We start from the raw sequence: 16,943 nt of genomic DNA on the forward strand, positions 1-16,943 counted from the left end.
ACCACAAAGTTTCGGAGTAACTGAGCGGGTCAGGCAGCATCTGTGGAGAGAATGGACAGGTTAATAAAGGATTGCTGACCTGAAGCATTAATTGCTTCTCTCTCCACAGATGCTGCCTGACTTACTGAGAAGTCCTGCACTTTGTTCTTGCGTCTTGGTTGACAAGGATTGGAATCGTGTTGTTTTACGCTAGATATGTGAAGGAGAAAAGATTAGTGAAGACAAATGTAAGTCCCTTACAGTCATATACAGATGAATTTATAATGGGGAAACAAGGAAATAGCAGACAAGTACTTTGGTTCGGCTCTCACTGAGGAAGACACAAACAATATTCCAGAAATACTAGGGGACTGAGAATCTAGTGGGAGGGAGGAACTGAAGGGAATCCCACATTAGTCCGGAAATTGTGTTAGGTAAACAGTTGGGACTGAAGACAGATCACAATCACAATTACAATAATACTTTATTAGCCAAGTATGTTTTGCAACATATGAGGAGTTTCATTTGCCAAGTCTGTCATAAGCAACAAAACACACAAAACACATTTTAACATAAACATCCACCACAGACTCCACGTTCTTCACTGTGATGGAAGGCAAAAAAAAAGTTCAATCTCTTCCCTTAGCTTTCCCGCGGTGGGGGTCCTCGAGCCCTCCGTTAACGGGGACAATCTTCACTCCCGTAGCCCGCGTCGGGGTGATCCAGCTCCTGCATCAGGGGGATGTCAGCAGCCCCGCGCCGGGCGATCGAACCCCGCGACGGGGCTGGTCATGCCTCTGCGTTCGTCGACTAGCCTCTCCCGACACTGCGAGCTCTTGATGGTAGGTCCGCAGGCTGCGGTTGGAGCGATCCCAGGCAAGGGATCGGCTCTGATATTAATTCCGTGCCCCGCTGTGGGGCCCAAGGTCGGTCCGAGGAGGCTTCCAGCTCCATCAATGATGGGCCTCAAAGCGACCGGAGACACGAGCGACCCAGACACATCACGTCTCTGGCAAGGTAAGAAACTGAAAGAAAAGTTTCTCCCTCCCCCCACATAAAACAAACCGGAGAACATTTACACAAAATTATAAAACGCACAAAAATGTTTTTAAAAGACAAAAAAAATAACCAGACTGTTGGTGGGGTGCCAATCGTTCAGTACCCCTTGTGGTCATATTCCCAGGGCCTGATGGTCTGCATCCCAGAGTAATCAAGGAGGTGGCCCTTTTTAAGAGGGGGAGATTGAAAACGAGGAATTATAGACCAGTTAGCCTTACATCGGTAGTGGGCAAAATGCTCAATTTGGTTATACAATACAATACAATACAAATTTATTATCATTTGAGCCCCAGTGAGACTCAAACGAAATGTTGTTTCCACAGCCATACAAACAAAGACACTGTCTTACAGACATACACATAATCAAATTCACACAAACATCCATCACAGTGAAGCCACTGTGATGGAAGGCAAGTCTTTTCTCTCCCCTGTTCTCCGTGTCTCTCCCGATGTCCAAGCCCCAGGCGGGCGATGATGAGTCCCACGGCCATTTTAGGCCGCGCGGGGCGATTTACGGCCCCGCTCCCGGTCTGAAAGTCCAAGGTTGGAACCCCCACGGGCGATGGTGAGTCCCACGGCCATGAAGCCGCACCGGGTGATGTACGGTCCCGGTCCGGGTTGTTCCAACCCCGTGACACCGGCTGGAGAAGTCGCGTTGCGGGAGCTCCGGGAAGCGGTCTCTCTCTCTCCCCCCGGACCCGCGAGCTCCCGATGTCACAGTCCACCGGACCTGCGGCTGCGTTGCTGGAGCCTCCGGGCCCCAGGAGTCGAGTCGCAGCAGCGTGTCACCACCGCTCCCCACGCTCCGAGGCTGGCCAGCCCCGACGATGGTGAGTCCGCAGCTCCGCAGCTCCGCAGTCTCCGGGACTGGAGCCCCCGGCTCGTTCAGGTTGGAGGCTGCTCCACGGTGCTAGGCCCCAACGACAGCCGAGACCCGACAGGGAAAAAAGTCGGGTCTCCCGGACAGGGAAGAGATTTAAACAGTTTCCCCCCCCCCCCCCCCCCCCCCCCCCCCCCCCCACATTTACACATTTAAAAATACTATTAAAAAACACCAAGCACTACATTTAACTAGACAAAAAATTAAAAAAAGACAGACAGGCTGTAGGGGCCGCTGCAACGGGTGAGTCGCGCCGCCAATTATTAAAGATGTAATAACGGTGCATTTGGAATGCAGTAACAGGATCGGTCAAAGTCAGCATGGATTTATGAAGGGGTAATCATGCTTGACTAATCTTCTGGAATTTTTTGAGGATGTAACAAGTAGAATTGATAAGGGAGAGCCAGTGTATGTGGTGTATCTGGACTTTCAAAAAGCCTTTGACGAAGTCCAAGACAAGAGATTAGTACTGACATGGACAGAGAACTGGTTGGCAGAGGAAGGATTTAACAGGTCCTTTTCAGAATGCCAAGGAGTGATTAGTGGGGTACCGCAAGGCTCAGTACAGAGACCCCAGTTATTTACAATATATATTAACGATTTAGATGAAGGAATTAAATGTAACATCTCCAAGTTTGCGGATGACACAAAGCTAGGTGGCAGTGTGAGCTGCAAGGATGATGCTATGAGACTGCAGGGTGACTTGGATAGGTTGGGTGAGTAGGCAGATGCATGGCAGATGCAATATAATGTGGATAAATGTGAGGTTATCCACTTTGGTGGCAAGAACAAGAAGGCAGATTATTATCTGAATTATGTCAGATTAGGAAAAGGGGAGGTGCAACGTGACCTGTGTGTTCTTGTACATTAGTCACTGAAAGTAAGCATGCAGGTACAGCAGGCAGTGAAGAAAGCAAATGACACGTTGGCCCTCATAGCGAAAGGATTTGAGTATAAGAGCAAGGTCCTACTGCAGTTGTACAGGGTCCTGGTGAGACCATACCTGGAGTATTGTGTGTAGTTGAGGGAGTGCAGCGTAGGTTCACCAGGTTAATTCCCGGGATGGCGAGATTGACATATGACATCGGTTGACTGGGCGTATTCACTGGAATTTAGAAGGATGAGAGGGATTCACAGGAAGAAATACAATTCTTAAGGGATTGGACAGGCTAGATGCAGAAATAAATCTCCCGATGTTGAGGGAATCCAGAACTGGGGGTTACAGTTTAAGAATAAGGGGTAGGCCATTTAGGACTGCAATGAGGAAAAACGTTTTCCTCCAGAGAGTTGTGAATCTGTGGAATTCTCTGTCACAGAAGGCAGTGGAGGCCAATTCACTGGATGTTTACAAGAGAGAGTTAGATATAGCTCTTAGGCCAAACAGAATCAAGGAATATGGGGAAAAAGCAGGAACGGGGTACTGATTTTGGATGATCAGCCATGATATTGAATGGCGGTGCTGGTTCGAAGGGCTGAATGGCCAACTCCTGCACCTATTGTCTATGTTTCTATAGATTACACGACAATTGTTGCACGTCCGCTGGGTTTTTTTAGCTTTAATTGGATTTATCATTACCACGTGTATTTCGTTTACGAGTTTCATGCACACGAAGAATTTGATGGCATCCTGGTATAAATGTCAATCATCCTTTTTTATTCCAAACATGGCCGGTTATCTTCCTTAATCCTCTTTTAAGGTCCCAGCCATTTTTGTTAATCTTTTTACTGCTAGATTTGTGCATGCAAACCTGAAAATAATTAAAAATTACACCCCAGTGTGCATTGAATAAACTGAAACTCTCACCCTTAATTAAAATTAAGTCGTGTTTATGCCTTGAATTGTAAAGAAACCTTTGACAGAATGTGACATGGTAATTTCTATAAAAAGTAGACCTGATCTCTCTGGTAGAAGTGTGGGGTAACATTCACACACATTCCATCCCCAAACTAAGCTATAGATACAAGTACAATTTTATTTTTACTAAAACATAATTAAAGGCTTGACAACAAGCTCATACTCTTGTTGTCTCGGACACACAGGGCTCAGCAGGCGGACCCCTTGACCAACACATCCCTCATTGCTTCTCTTCCTCCTCACACACCCTCCATGCAAGCTGGCTACACACTGATGCCGGCACCCAATCCCATCGCTTTCCTGATCCCCCTTGCAACTACTTGTATTCCCACAGCCTTCAGGATCCTCGACACATTCTCACTGTGCCACTCCTGTAAATGGAAAACCCGAAGTAGTGTTGCAATAGTTTGGAATGTAAACTTAGAACAAAGAACGTTGAACAGTACAGCAAAGGAACAGACCCTTTGACTCACAATGTTTATGCCATACATGATGCCAAGTTAAACTTATCTCATCTGCCTGTCCATGATCCATTACCCTCTATTCTCTGCAACTCCATGTGCCTATCCAAAAGCATCTTAAATGCCACTATCGTATCTGCCTCCACCACTACCCCTGTGAGAGTGTTCCAGGCCCCCCACCACCCTCTGTGTACAAGACTTATCCCGCTCATATCCATTAAACTTCTTAGTAAGAACCGTTTGGTATTTCTGGAATCTAGGTAATCTGTGTCATGTTCTTTTTTTCCTTCTAAAGTAAATATTTTTTAATCTCACACGCCAGCCAGTGTGCAGATTTCAAACTCAACTCAAAATATTTATTGTATTTTATATTTAAACACTGATTACTTGAGCAGTTAGAGATATTTGACGATCAGATAAAACCCATTGTGAATATGTATATCTAGCCAACTTTTTTTGAAGAAACAAACTCAAGAAACTGCAGACGCTGGAATCCTGAACAAAAGGCAAAGCAGCATCTGAGAAGGGTGCCGACCCGAAATGTCGTCTGACCATTTCCCTCCACAGATGCTGCCTGACCTGCTGAGTTCCTCCAGGACTGTGTGTTAAACTGATGGCGTAGTTGGAATAATGAGGGATGTTATTTATGTGAACTCCAGACGGCACTATTAAGGAAAGAAATGAAAGACAAATGAAAGCTAATATTCAAGTTCAGGTATTTTAGGGCAACTTATTGAGATAATTACAATAGTTATGAAGCAGAACAAAGATCTGGTGGATACAAGGAACTGCAGTTGCCAGTTTACAAAAAAGGACACAAAGTGCTGGAGCAACTCAGCGGGTCGGGCAGCATCTCTGGAGAACATGAATAGGCTATGGTTCAGGTTGGGGACACACTTCTTCGGACTGATGGGGGGGGGGGGGGGGGGGGAAGAAAACTCAAAGAGAGGAGAAGCGTGTTAATAGGTTGATACAGATGAGGGGGAAGTGTAAGGATGATGGGAATTAACTCAGTAGGCTTCAGCAATTCCTCATATCTATGAATGACTGAGGTGCCACAATAGAGAAACGGACACCCAAATTTGTCAACAGGATAAACATCAGCAGCACACCAAGTAATGTACACAGCAGCTCAATGAATCATTTGAAACACCAGCTATTATTTTGTTAGACACGGATATATACAGAGAAACAAAGGAAGATGTTGGGTGACAGATGAACCATCTATGAAACAGCTATTTCTATTGCTATATCTATCTATCTTTACACTTGCTTGTAAAGTGGCTTGGGTTGGGGACGTCCGTACATCAGACCACATATGCAAGCAGTCTAGAAACATAATGAAGTTAAATGTTATAGCAGCTCATTTACTTGAAGGACTCAATGGTCTGCTCTCCAAGACTCAGCTGCTTCCCAGCTGTTATCAGGCAAATGAACCATCCTATCAACAACTAGAGTTCATAAGTTCTAGGAGCAGAATTAGGCCATTCAGCCCATCAAATCTACTCCACCATTCTATCATGGCTGATCTATCATTCCTTCCCAACTCCATTCTCCTGCCTTCTCCCCATAACCCAACACCCGTACTAATCAAGAATCTATCAATCTCCGACTTACCCATTGACTTGGCCTCCTGCAACCGTCTGTGGCAATAAATTCAACAGATTCACCACCCTCTGACTAAACAAATTCCTCACCTCCTTTCGAAAGGTATGTCCTTTTATTCTGAGGCTGTGCCCTCTGGTCCTCGCCTCTCCCACTAGTGGAAACATCCTCTCGACATTCACTCTATCAAGGCCTTTCACTATTTGGTAAGTTCAAATGAGGTCTTCCATCACTCTTCTAAACTACAGCGATTACCGTTTGACTCGCTCAGTGCCGTCAGATGCTTATCATATGTTAACCCAAACTTTCCTGGGATCATTCACGCAAACATCCACTGGACCCCTCCAACACCAGCACATCCTTCCTCAGATTTGGGGCCCAAAATTGCTCCCAATACTCCAAATGCAGTCTGACCAGTGCCTTATAAAGCCTCAGCATTATATCCCTATTTTAAATGCTAGCATTGCATTTGCCTCCCATACTACCAATTCAACTTGGAAATTAATTTTTTGGGAATCCTCCACCAGCACTCTCAAGTCCCTTTGCACCTCCGATTTCTGAATTCTCTCCCCATTTAAAAAATAGTCTATGCCTTTATTCCTAGTACCAAAATGTATGACTCCACGCTTAGAGAGCAATGCTGAGCTACTATCTACCTCCTCAGACTATTATTCACTTCATCATCTACACTGTAGATGACTCTGTAATCAAGTATAGTCTTTCCACTGACTGGTTTGCACGCAACAAAAACTTTTCATTGTACCTCGGTACACATGACAATAAACTAAACTATATCCCTCCTTAAGCTTCCAAAACCATGTCAGGCTGGAAGAGAGGACACAAAGTGTTGGGGTAATTCAGCGTGTCAGGTAGCATCTCTGAAGAACAGATTGGTGACTTTTCAGGACCCAAAACGTCACCTATCCTTGTTGTCAAGAGATGCTGCTGTTTGACTTGCTCAGTTACTCCAGCACTTAGTGTCCTTTTCTGTAAACTAGTATCTGTAGTTCCTTGTTTCTACACCATGAAGGCATGATGGTGCAGCGGGAGAGTTGCTGCTTTGCAGCGCCAGAGACCCGGGTTCGATCCTGACTACGAGTGCCGTCTGTACGGAGTTTGTACTTTCTCCCCATGACCGCGTGGGTTTTCCCCGGGTGCTCCGGTTTCCTCCCACACGCCAAAGAACTATAGATTTGTAAGTTAGTTGGTTTTGGTTTAAAAAAAGATTGCAAATGTCCCTGGTGTGTAGGATATAGCTAGTGTATAGGCTGATCGATGGTCGGCATGGACTCGGAGGGCTGAGGGCCTATTTCCATGCAGTATCTCTAAACTAAACGATGACAAGCCATTCTCTGCTGAGGGGCCCGCTGCACCAGATGAGGGAACTGCTATATCAGATGATCAATTGGCAAATGTATTAAACAATGCAAGTATTGTAATGCTATCTCAGTTCAAATCATTGAAAAAAACAAAATCACCATCTTAGAATTATTTGTGGCTTTACACCACAGCATCAATGTGGGTGTTTTAAGAATAACACTACTATTAAAGATTAAGCAGACATTATATTCGCTGGTGGCTCAAGTGGGAGTTCACGTGAATGATATTTGCCCACTCGGCATGATGACTGGTATAATGTGGGTAGTGCTGTGCCAGCTGCTGATAAGAACGTTCCTCTGCATGCTTCTATTGTGACCGCAGGCTATTTACAAACTGCGGTGCCACAACCACTGAGAGGTTTAAGATTGTTTGTACGCAAGAGATTGAGTAAAACATTAATAAGATGTTATTTACATTTCTTTGCACTTGCACGGGAGAAAACACAAGTATTTATTTCCAAAATGTATTTCTCACTTCACGCTCCCTCGTCAAGGCCACCAACATAATCAAGGATGAGTGTCACTCCCTTTTCTCCCCTCTTCCATCGATCAACCGTTCACACTAATTCTTTGTTATCTCCCATTCTCATTCACTCGTACACATTAGGGGCAATTTTACAGAGGTCAATTAACCTACAAACCTGCACATCTTTATGATGTGGGAGAAAACCGGAGCACCCGGAGGAAACCCATGCCGTCACAGGGATAACGTACAACCTCCATACGTTTAACAGTTTATTTGGGATGCACCACAGCATGGTTAGGGAGCAGTGCCATCGTGGTTAGGGAGCAGCGCCACTCGCTCTTCTTCCCTCTCCCATCAGGCAAGAGGAGAAGTGTGAAAACGCACCCCTCCAAATTCAGGGACAGCTTTTTACCAGCAGTTATCAGGCAACTGAACCATCCTACCAACAAATAGAGAGCGGTCCTGAGATTAATAGGGTTCAGACCGAAGTTAGTTGGATAGACACAAATTGCTGGAGTAACTCAATGGGTCAGGCAGCATCCCTGGTGAAAAGGAATAGGTGACGTTTCGGCCCTGACTCAGAGACAGTCTGAAGAAGGGTCTCGACCTGAAACATCACCTATTCCTTTTCTCCAGAGATGCTGCCTGACTCGCTTTATGTCTATCTTCGGTGTAATCCAGCATCTGCAGTTCCTTCCTACACATTAATTTCAACTATTGTTAGTTTATCCCATATATAAAAGCTCCATACCATGTGAACAGCGCGATCAATCTCTTCAGTTGTGACTCCAGGTCGTACCATCATTGAAGCAACATCTAGAACCTCCCGAGCGAGCTGCAACACAAGTCAAATGAGTGAATTCCAGCAGCACAAAAACCATAGAAAGCCATTTTAATGTTTAACTGCATTAAGGCACTATATGAACCAACATCCTTGAGTGTTGCCTAATGTCACGTTTTGTTTAGTTTAGAGATACAGCATGGAAACAGGCCCTTCAGCCGATCAAGTTCATGCTGACAATCGATCACTCGTTCATACTAGTTCTATGTCCTTCTACTTTCGCACCCACTACCTACACACTAGGGGTAATTTACAGAGGCCAATTAATCTAAAAACCTGCATGTCTTTGATGTGTGAGAGGAAACCGGAGCACCTCCAGGAAACCCACTTAGTCACAGGGAGAAAAGGCAAACTCCACACAGACAATACCCAAAGTCAGGATCGTACCTGGGTCTCTGGCGTGTGAGACAGCAGCACATGTTAGCGATCAATCATTTTGATGGAAAAAGATTTGTTGTTTAATTGATTCAACCTCTTAGTATAATTTTGAAAAGACAACAAATGTGGCATATTATCTGATTTTTCTTGCTAAGGTGGAAACTAAGCTTTTAACTTGCTTTCAACAGGTTATGCAACAGCATCAAAATAATTCACATGACTTTGAATAATGATTTACTTGGGAGCTTAGTGCAGCAGCAACTTTATAACTGATACACGATTGCAGTAGACTCAAAGACTGGGTTGTGATTTGGTAACAAAATCAACACCAAGTTTGGACATTCAAGAATATGAGCTTTCTTGAGCATCATGAAATTAGGTTTCTAACACCGGCATAACCCTGTGAAGTCCCTCCCAAAAGTACTTTGACCAAACTTCTCCCTCCCCCTTTAAACTTACTACTTTGACAGGAGCAGCGCCTCATATTTCGCTTGGGTAGTTTACACTCCAGCGATATGAACATTGACTTCTCCAGTTTCAGGTAGTCCTTGCTTTCTCCCTCCTTCCCAGCTCTCCCACAGCCTAGTCTCTGCTTCTTCCTCAATTGTGCTCAATTAAAAGCCTCTTAAACGCCACTGTTGCCGGTCACCACCACCCCGGGCAGCGCGTTCCAGGCACCCTCCACAGCCTGTGCCCTGCAAATCTCCTTTAAACTTTGCCCCTATCACCTCAAAGCTATGTCCTTTGACATTTCTACTCTAGGAAAAAGATTCTGACTGTCTAGATATCTATGCCTCTCATAATTTTATACATTTCTCTAAGTATATTGTTGATGTTTTAACATCAGAATGTTAAAGCTGCCAAAAAAAATTGCTCAATAGTAATGCTCATTGATTAAAACGCAAAGTGCTGAAGTAACTTAGCGGGCCAGGCAGCATCTATGGAGGACATAGGTTTGTGACGTTTTGGGTTGAGAACCTCCTTCAGACTGATTCATACTAATCCTGACCCAAAATGTTGCTAATCCATGTCTAAAGATGCTGTCTGACCTGCTGAGTTATTCCTGCACATTGTGTTTTATTCAAGATTCTAGCATTGAGAACGGCATGGTGTTCCAGCAGTAGAGTTGCTGCCTTACAGCGCCAAAGACCTGCATTCCATCCTGACCACAGGTGTTGTCTGTACAGAGTTTGTACATTCTCCCTGTGACTGCAAGGGGTTTATCCGGTGTAGATCGGTTACTTTACTTACTAACCAATGTAGTGCTTTATTATTATACGCTCCGCCTACTACCAGACTATTCATATTATCGCAACCCGACATGTGCTGCCAGTCAGTGCTGCTGTACAGCAGAAGTAACATGCTGTAGTGTGGTGTATGCATTACACAATAAATACTGTTGTACCAGATCAGTGAGTACGTTTGATTCACTCAACATCCAGGTGCTCCAGTTTCTTCCCACACTTCCCACAAGACAAACAGGTTTGTCGGTTAATAGGCTTTTGTAAAATTATAAAGTGTCCCTAGTGTGCAGTACAGTGTTAGCCTACGGAGTGATCGCGGGTCGGCGTGGAGTTAGTGGGCCAAAGGTCCTGATTCCGCTCTGTGTGTCTAAAGTCTATCTGTAATTCCATGTAGTTATACTAGTAATGTTCATTATAGCGCGTTTGCCATACTTTGGTTAAAGTCCTTTGTAACCCTTCATGGTGCAGTCTCAGGAATATTAGCATTGAAGTATTCAGTGAACTCAAATGGAGGATTCCATTTCACAGTAACTATATGTAAATCTATTATGATTATATGGCAGGGCCGAAAACGCAGTGCATCGTTCTGATTCCCGCGTCTTATAAGACAAAATGAAGCGTCACAACTTACTCGACATACTAGACGCATTGCTTCTATGTCTTCTGGAGGCAGAATTTTGATTTGGGATGTTCCTTTTAAGGACTGTTCGGATTCAGAAACACCTTGGAAGAGAGAGGGAAGGTAAATTATCATGCTATTGCGATAGAATCCCTTTCATGATGTCACTAGCCTAAATAGTGTCCAATATCAGGCTGGGTGGAAAGATTAAAAAACTATTTTCAAACCCATTGCCAAGGCCACGTAAAAAAAGCATTGGTTTAATATCTAGCGCTTTAGAATTTAAAAATAGAATTGTTGTATGTACTACTGTGGATAACCGTGCACTGTCCATATTATAAATATAACATAGAGGCACAAGGAAGGTGCAAAACTGACTTACAATGATGGGGTTGAGAGGGACAGAAAGATCAGCCATGACTGAATGGCGGAGTAGACTTGATGGGCCGAATGGCTGAATTCAGCTCCTGTAACTTATGAATGATGTCACTAGATGTTATAATTGTTATTAAACATTGCGCAGAAGTGACAAAACGCTGAGCTCTGGGATACAGATATATTTTAAGATGAGAGCTGCAAAGTTTAAAGGAGATGTGCAGGGCATTATTTTTTTTACACAGTGGGTGGTGGGGGCCTGGAATGTACTGCCAGGTGGTTGAAGCAGATACATTAATGGCATTTAAAATACTTTTGTATAGGGATATGGAAATGCAGGAAATGGAAGGATATGGATTATATACAGGTAGATAAGGGATGGCCTTGACATCATGTTCTGCACAGACATTGTGGGCTGAAGGGCCTGTTCTATATTCAGGTGACCTAATGCATGATTTGTAAATGCTGGTATTTAGGTACAGAAAAAGTGGGGAAAGCGAATACATTTATTGCCTGTGGAACTCAGTACAATAGCATGGAACAAAAACAGTAAATGCTGGAAATACTCAGCTGGTCAGGTAGCATCTGTGGGAAAAAAGAAGCGGAGTTAATGTTTCAAGTTCAAGACTTTCTGTCAGAACCTCTGAAATACAGTGCCCTCCATAATGTTTGGGACAAAGACCGTCATTTATTTATTTGCCTCTGCATGCCACAATTTGAGATTTGTAATAGAAAAAATCACATGTGGTTAAAGTGCACTTTATCAAATTTTATTAAAGGGCATTTTTGCACATTTTGGATTCACCATGTAAAAATTACAGCTGTGTTTATACATTGTCCCCCCATTTCCAGGCACCATAATGTTTGCAACACACGGCTTCACAGGTGTTTGTAATTGCTCAGGTGTGTTTAAATGCCTCCTTAACGCAGGTATAAGGGAGCACGTAGTCTTTCCTCTCGTCTTTCCCACCTTTGGAAACTTTGATTGCTGTTTATCAACGAGGACCAAAGTTGTGCCAATGAAAGTCAAATAAGCCATTATGAGAATGAGTAACAAGAATAAAACTGTTTAAGACATCAGCCAAACCTTAAGCTTACCAAAATCAACTGTTTTGAACATCATTAAGAAGAGAGCACTGGTGAGCTTAGTAAACGTAAAGGGACTGGCAGGCCAAGGAAGACCTCCACAGCTGATGACGGAAGAATTCTCTCTATAATAAAGAAAAATCCCCAAACGCCTGTCTGACAGATCAGAAACACTACAGGAGTCAGGATTTGTCAATGACCACTGTCCGCAGAAAACTTCATGAACAGAAATAGAGGCTACACTGCACACTGTTTGAAGGAAATTACCCAAAATTCGGGAAACTGGCTGTTTTCGGGTAATTTTAGGGAAATTGAATAATTTCGGGAAATTTCCGCATCCAACCCACGAAAGGGTGTAAAGGTAACACACACAGCACTGCCGGTTTGGTGCTTAAAGGTTTAAACCAGGGGTCGGCAACCTTGTTCTGCATAGGGGCCTGGACGCATGTCTGTGAGCGGATGGCGGGCCATTCTATCATATGTACACATGGATCCCATCCCCGTCCCACCCAGATGGCAGGCATCAAATCACATGTTCACAGAGGTAGACAAAAATGCGGGAGAAACTCAGCGGGTGAGGCAGCCTCATGCAATCCTTGCATGTCTCACCCCTTTGAGTTCCGGGAGAGGGAGAGGGAGAGGGAGGGAGAGGGAGAGGGAGAGGGAGAGGGAGAGGGAGAGGGAGAGGGAGAGGGAGAGGGAGAGGGAGAGGGAGAGGGAGAGGGAGAGGGAGAGGGAGAGGGAGAGGGAGAGAGCAGAGAGCAGAGAGCAGAGAGCAGAGAGCAGAGACACATGAGAGCAGGATGTAAAAACGAAGACAACGAAAGCTGTTGGAGGCAACGAAAGCTGCCTTGCATGACACTGTAAAAGTGAGTAACAGAAGCAGGCAGATATGGTGTAGTTACACACATCTGTTTTGCCTGGTTCTTCTTTGTATAGGTAACGTGTTCCCGTGAAAAAAACCCAATAATAAATAGCACGCAGGAAGCATTTTTGAAAATTTCAGGAAATACAGGTGCACAACCTTTTATCCGAAGATCCAAATAACGAAAAGCTCCGAATAGCGGACATTTTTTCAGTCCTTGAAGAAAGGTCCTTGAAAACGTTCACCGAGGGCGGCCCGCAGAGGTGACAGCGGAACCTCCGGTCGGTCCTCGAAGAAAGGGGAACTAAATCCACATTCATAAAAGAGGTGAGGGTATATTGCGCGGGAGGGTTAATAATTGACAATCTGCTGCTGCCTGCCCGCTGAGTTAAAAAGTTCCCACGGTAGACTCACAATACACAGTGTATCGTGAGTCTTGCGTGGGAACGTTTTAACTGGCAGGCAGCAGCAGATTGTCACTCCCTTCAGTTTCACCCCACCTACACCCCTCTGCTTCCCAGCCATGTGTGTGACCCCTTCCCTCCCCTCTCCCATTGCACCGGCGCGGGGGCTTTGCACTGTCTGCACGTCGGCGATGCCAGCCAACAGGTCAGTGCCAGTCACCGGAGACGTCAGGACCAACGGGACACCGACCCCCAGGCCCACTGCAAGCACGGAGACCCCAGAGACCCACAGCCAGCACCAGCCCAGCCCCGTTCCAACTCCAGAGGAACACGCTTCCCGTAGGGACAGAAGCTGATGGTGTGCCAGATGCGTCTTGTTCTTGGGGTTGCAGATGAGGGGGCGCAGCTCGGGCTGTGACGTCTCCGGCCACCCCCCTGTACAGGAGCTGAGACTGGGAACTGTACCGCCCTTGCAGGTGAGCAGGAGAGTGGGGTTGTTTGCAGTTGCAGAGGGAGGGGGCAAGGGCGGTACAGTTCCCAGTCTCAGCTCCTGTCCGGGGCGGTGGCCGGAGACATCAGGACCAACGGGACACCGACTGCAAGCACGGAGATCCTGGAGACTCACAGCCAGCAGCAACTCTAGCCCAGCCCCGCTCCAACTCCAGAGGAACCCGGGTTGCGGATGAGGGGGCGCAGCTCGGGCTGTGGGCGAACTGCCACTTGTCGCTGTAGCGGCCCATCGGGGAGCGGGTTCTTGTTGGTCCTGACGTCTCCGGCCACCACCCTGGACAGGAGCTGAGACTGGGAACTGTACCGCCCTTGCCCCCTCCCTCTGCAACTGCAAACAACCCCACTCTCCTGCTCACCTGCAAGGGTGGTACAGTTCCCAGTCTCAGCTCCTGTACAGGGTGGTGGCCGAAGACGTCAGGACCACCAGAAGCCGCTCCCCGATGGGCCGCTACGGCGACAAGTGGCAGTTCGCCCACAGCCCGAGCTGCGCCCCCTCATCGGGACACCGACCCCCAGGCCCACTGCAAGCACGGAGATCCCAGATCAGCAACTCCAGCCCAGCCCCGCTCCAACTCCAGAGGAACACGCTCCCCGTAGGGGCAGAAGCTGATGGTGTGCAAGGTACGTCTTGTTCTTGGGGTGGCGCAGCTCGGGCTGTGGGCGAACTGCCACTTGTCGCCGTAGCGGCCCATCGGGGAGCGGATTCCTCTGGAGTTGGAGGGATAGGGAGACACAGCGGCTTTTGAGAATGGTGGGCAATCACTTCCAAAGTTCTGCCCACACAGTCAGTACACCTCTCCTATACTTGTCTCCCGCACTAAGATTATCTCGCAGAGAATGATCCCAGCCTAACCCTCCCTATTCTCTCCTATTCTGCAAGAAAAAACTACATTGAAGACTCAAACTCGCGATCGAGTAACTGCCGGGATCGAGGCGCAAATTCGCGACCTTGCGGATACGAGCCGAGCACTCTACCACTGAGCCAGCCGTTAAAATCTACGCTAAAAATCTTCCAATCCGAAAGCCGAAAAATTCCGAATTACGAAAAGCGTCTGGTCCCAAGGCTTTCGGATAAAAGGTTGTGCACCTGTACCATCAAATTCCAGGAAATTTGGGATTCTATTTATGGTGCCCTGTAATGGGGAGGACTATGTATAAACACAGCTGTAATTTCTACATGTTGAAACCAAAATGTTTAACAATGGCCTTTATTAAAATCTGACAATGTGCATTTTAATCACATGTGATTTTTTCTATTACAAATTCTGGAGTACAGAGACAAATAAATAAATGATGGGTCTTTGTCCCAAACATTATGGAGGGCACTGTAATTGAAATTGGACGGTTCTTTTACGAGGAAAGAGTGGAAAGACTAGGTTTATATCCCTTTAAATTTGGAAGAGTGAGAGAGAGGTTCTTGGAGTAACGGGGACGATCTGGAGAAATGTTTCCTCTTTAGGCTTTAGAGATGCAGCGCAGAAACAGGCCCTTTGGCCCACGAGTCTGCACTGACCAGCGATCACCCTGTACACTAACCTACACACACTAGTGACAATTTAACAATTTACCAAAGCCAATTAACCTACAAACCCAGAGAAAATCCACGCGGTCACAGGGAGAATGTACAAACTCCATACAAACAGCACCCTTAGTGAGGATTAGGCAGGTCTTTGGCGTTGTAAGGCAACAACTACCGCCGTGCCACTGTGTCTTCTTGTGCCGTCATACAGCACAGAAACAGGCCCTTTGGCCCAACTCGTCCATGCTGACCAAGATGCCCCATTTCATCAAGGCCCATGTTTGGTTCACATCCCTCTAAGCCTTTCTATCTGTGTACCTGTCTTTTAAATGTCCTTGGAACTTTCTTCCTCAAATGGCAGTGTAGGCAAAGTCTAAGGCCATGATAGATAACGACAACGGGTGATAGATTATCAGAAGGCAGATGGATGTGGAATTGAGGTTATCGTCAGAGGTAGTCAGATAGATAGAGCAGGTTTGAAGGGTGAGTGGCCTACACTTCCTTGGTTATATGCAATGGGCAAGGTCATTTTACCTCATTTTAAATGCTAAGGGATTCAGATGTTCAATGGAGTTTGTACGTTCTCCCTGTGACTGTGTGAGTTTTCTAGGAGTGCTCCAATTTCCTCCCAAAGGTGTACAGGTTTGTAGGTGAATTTGGCTTCGGGAAAAAAAAAATGGAAGTTGTCCCTACTGTGTAGGATAGTGCTAGTGTACAGGGTGATTGCTGGCTGTCGCGGACTCGGTGGACCGAAGGGCCTGTTTCCGCACTGTATCTCTAAAGTCTAAAGGGGTTCAACATGTTGGACAAATAAACATACCAACAACTTGGGAAGACCAGAACTATAGATCACAAGTATAATAATAACACTTCATTTTACAGGAATTTAAAACACCTTTTCCCAAAGAGCAGGATGAATATGGAACTTGCTTTGAATCAAATAGCAAAGATGCATTTAAAGAGAAGCTTGATGAGGTTAAAGGTATAAAAAGATTATGCTTATAGGGCAAGATGTAGGGTGAAAGCATAACATATGTAAAACTGTAGAGCCAGGAGCAGGCCCCTCAGCCCACAATGTCCGTGCCAAACACGATGCAAATTTAAACTAACCTCCTCTGCCTATGCAGGATCCATATTCCTCAGTTCCCTGCATATCCATGTGCCTATCCAAAAGCCTCTTTAATGTAATCTATTGTATCTTCCTCCATCACCACCACTGGCAGCATGTTCCAGGCATCCACCACCCTCTGTGTAAAAAAACTTGTCTGACACATCTCCTTTAAAGCTCTGCCCTCCAGTGTTGGACGTTTTCAACCTGAGAGAAAGGTTTTGACTGTCTACACCATCCACGCCTCTCATCATTTTATATACTTCTATCAGGTCTCCGTGTCAACATCTGATGCTCAAGAAAGTTGGTC

The 16,943-nt window shown here is 45.7% G+C and overlaps 1 protein-coding gene across 2 annotated transcripts in view; it reads right to left on the reverse strand.

The window, feature by feature from the left end:
- The window catches only part of metap1 (methionyl aminopeptidase 1), a 53,121-nt gene that overhangs the window by 13,079 nt on the left and 23,099 nt on the right, over positions 1–16,943 (reverse strand). For both annotated transcript variants that reach the window (XM_055641260.1, XM_055641267.1), the window contains exons 5-6: positions 10,779–10,870; positions 8,436–8,519 (exon numbers count right to left, since the gene is read on the reverse strand). In XM_055641260.1, the coding sequence (XP_055497235.1) occupies positions 8,436–8,519; positions 10,779–10,870 (176 nt within the window). The remainder of the gene's footprint in view (positions 1–8,435; positions 8,520–10,778; positions 10,871–16,943) is intronic.

This window comes from Leucoraja erinacea, chromosome 1 (assembly GCF_028641065.1).
Source record: "Leucoraja erinacea ecotype New England chromosome 1, Leri_hhj_1, whole genome shotgun sequence".
Taxonomy (NCBI): domain Eukaryota; kingdom Metazoa; phylum Chordata; class Chondrichthyes; order Rajiformes; family Rajidae; genus Leucoraja; species Leucoraja erinaceus.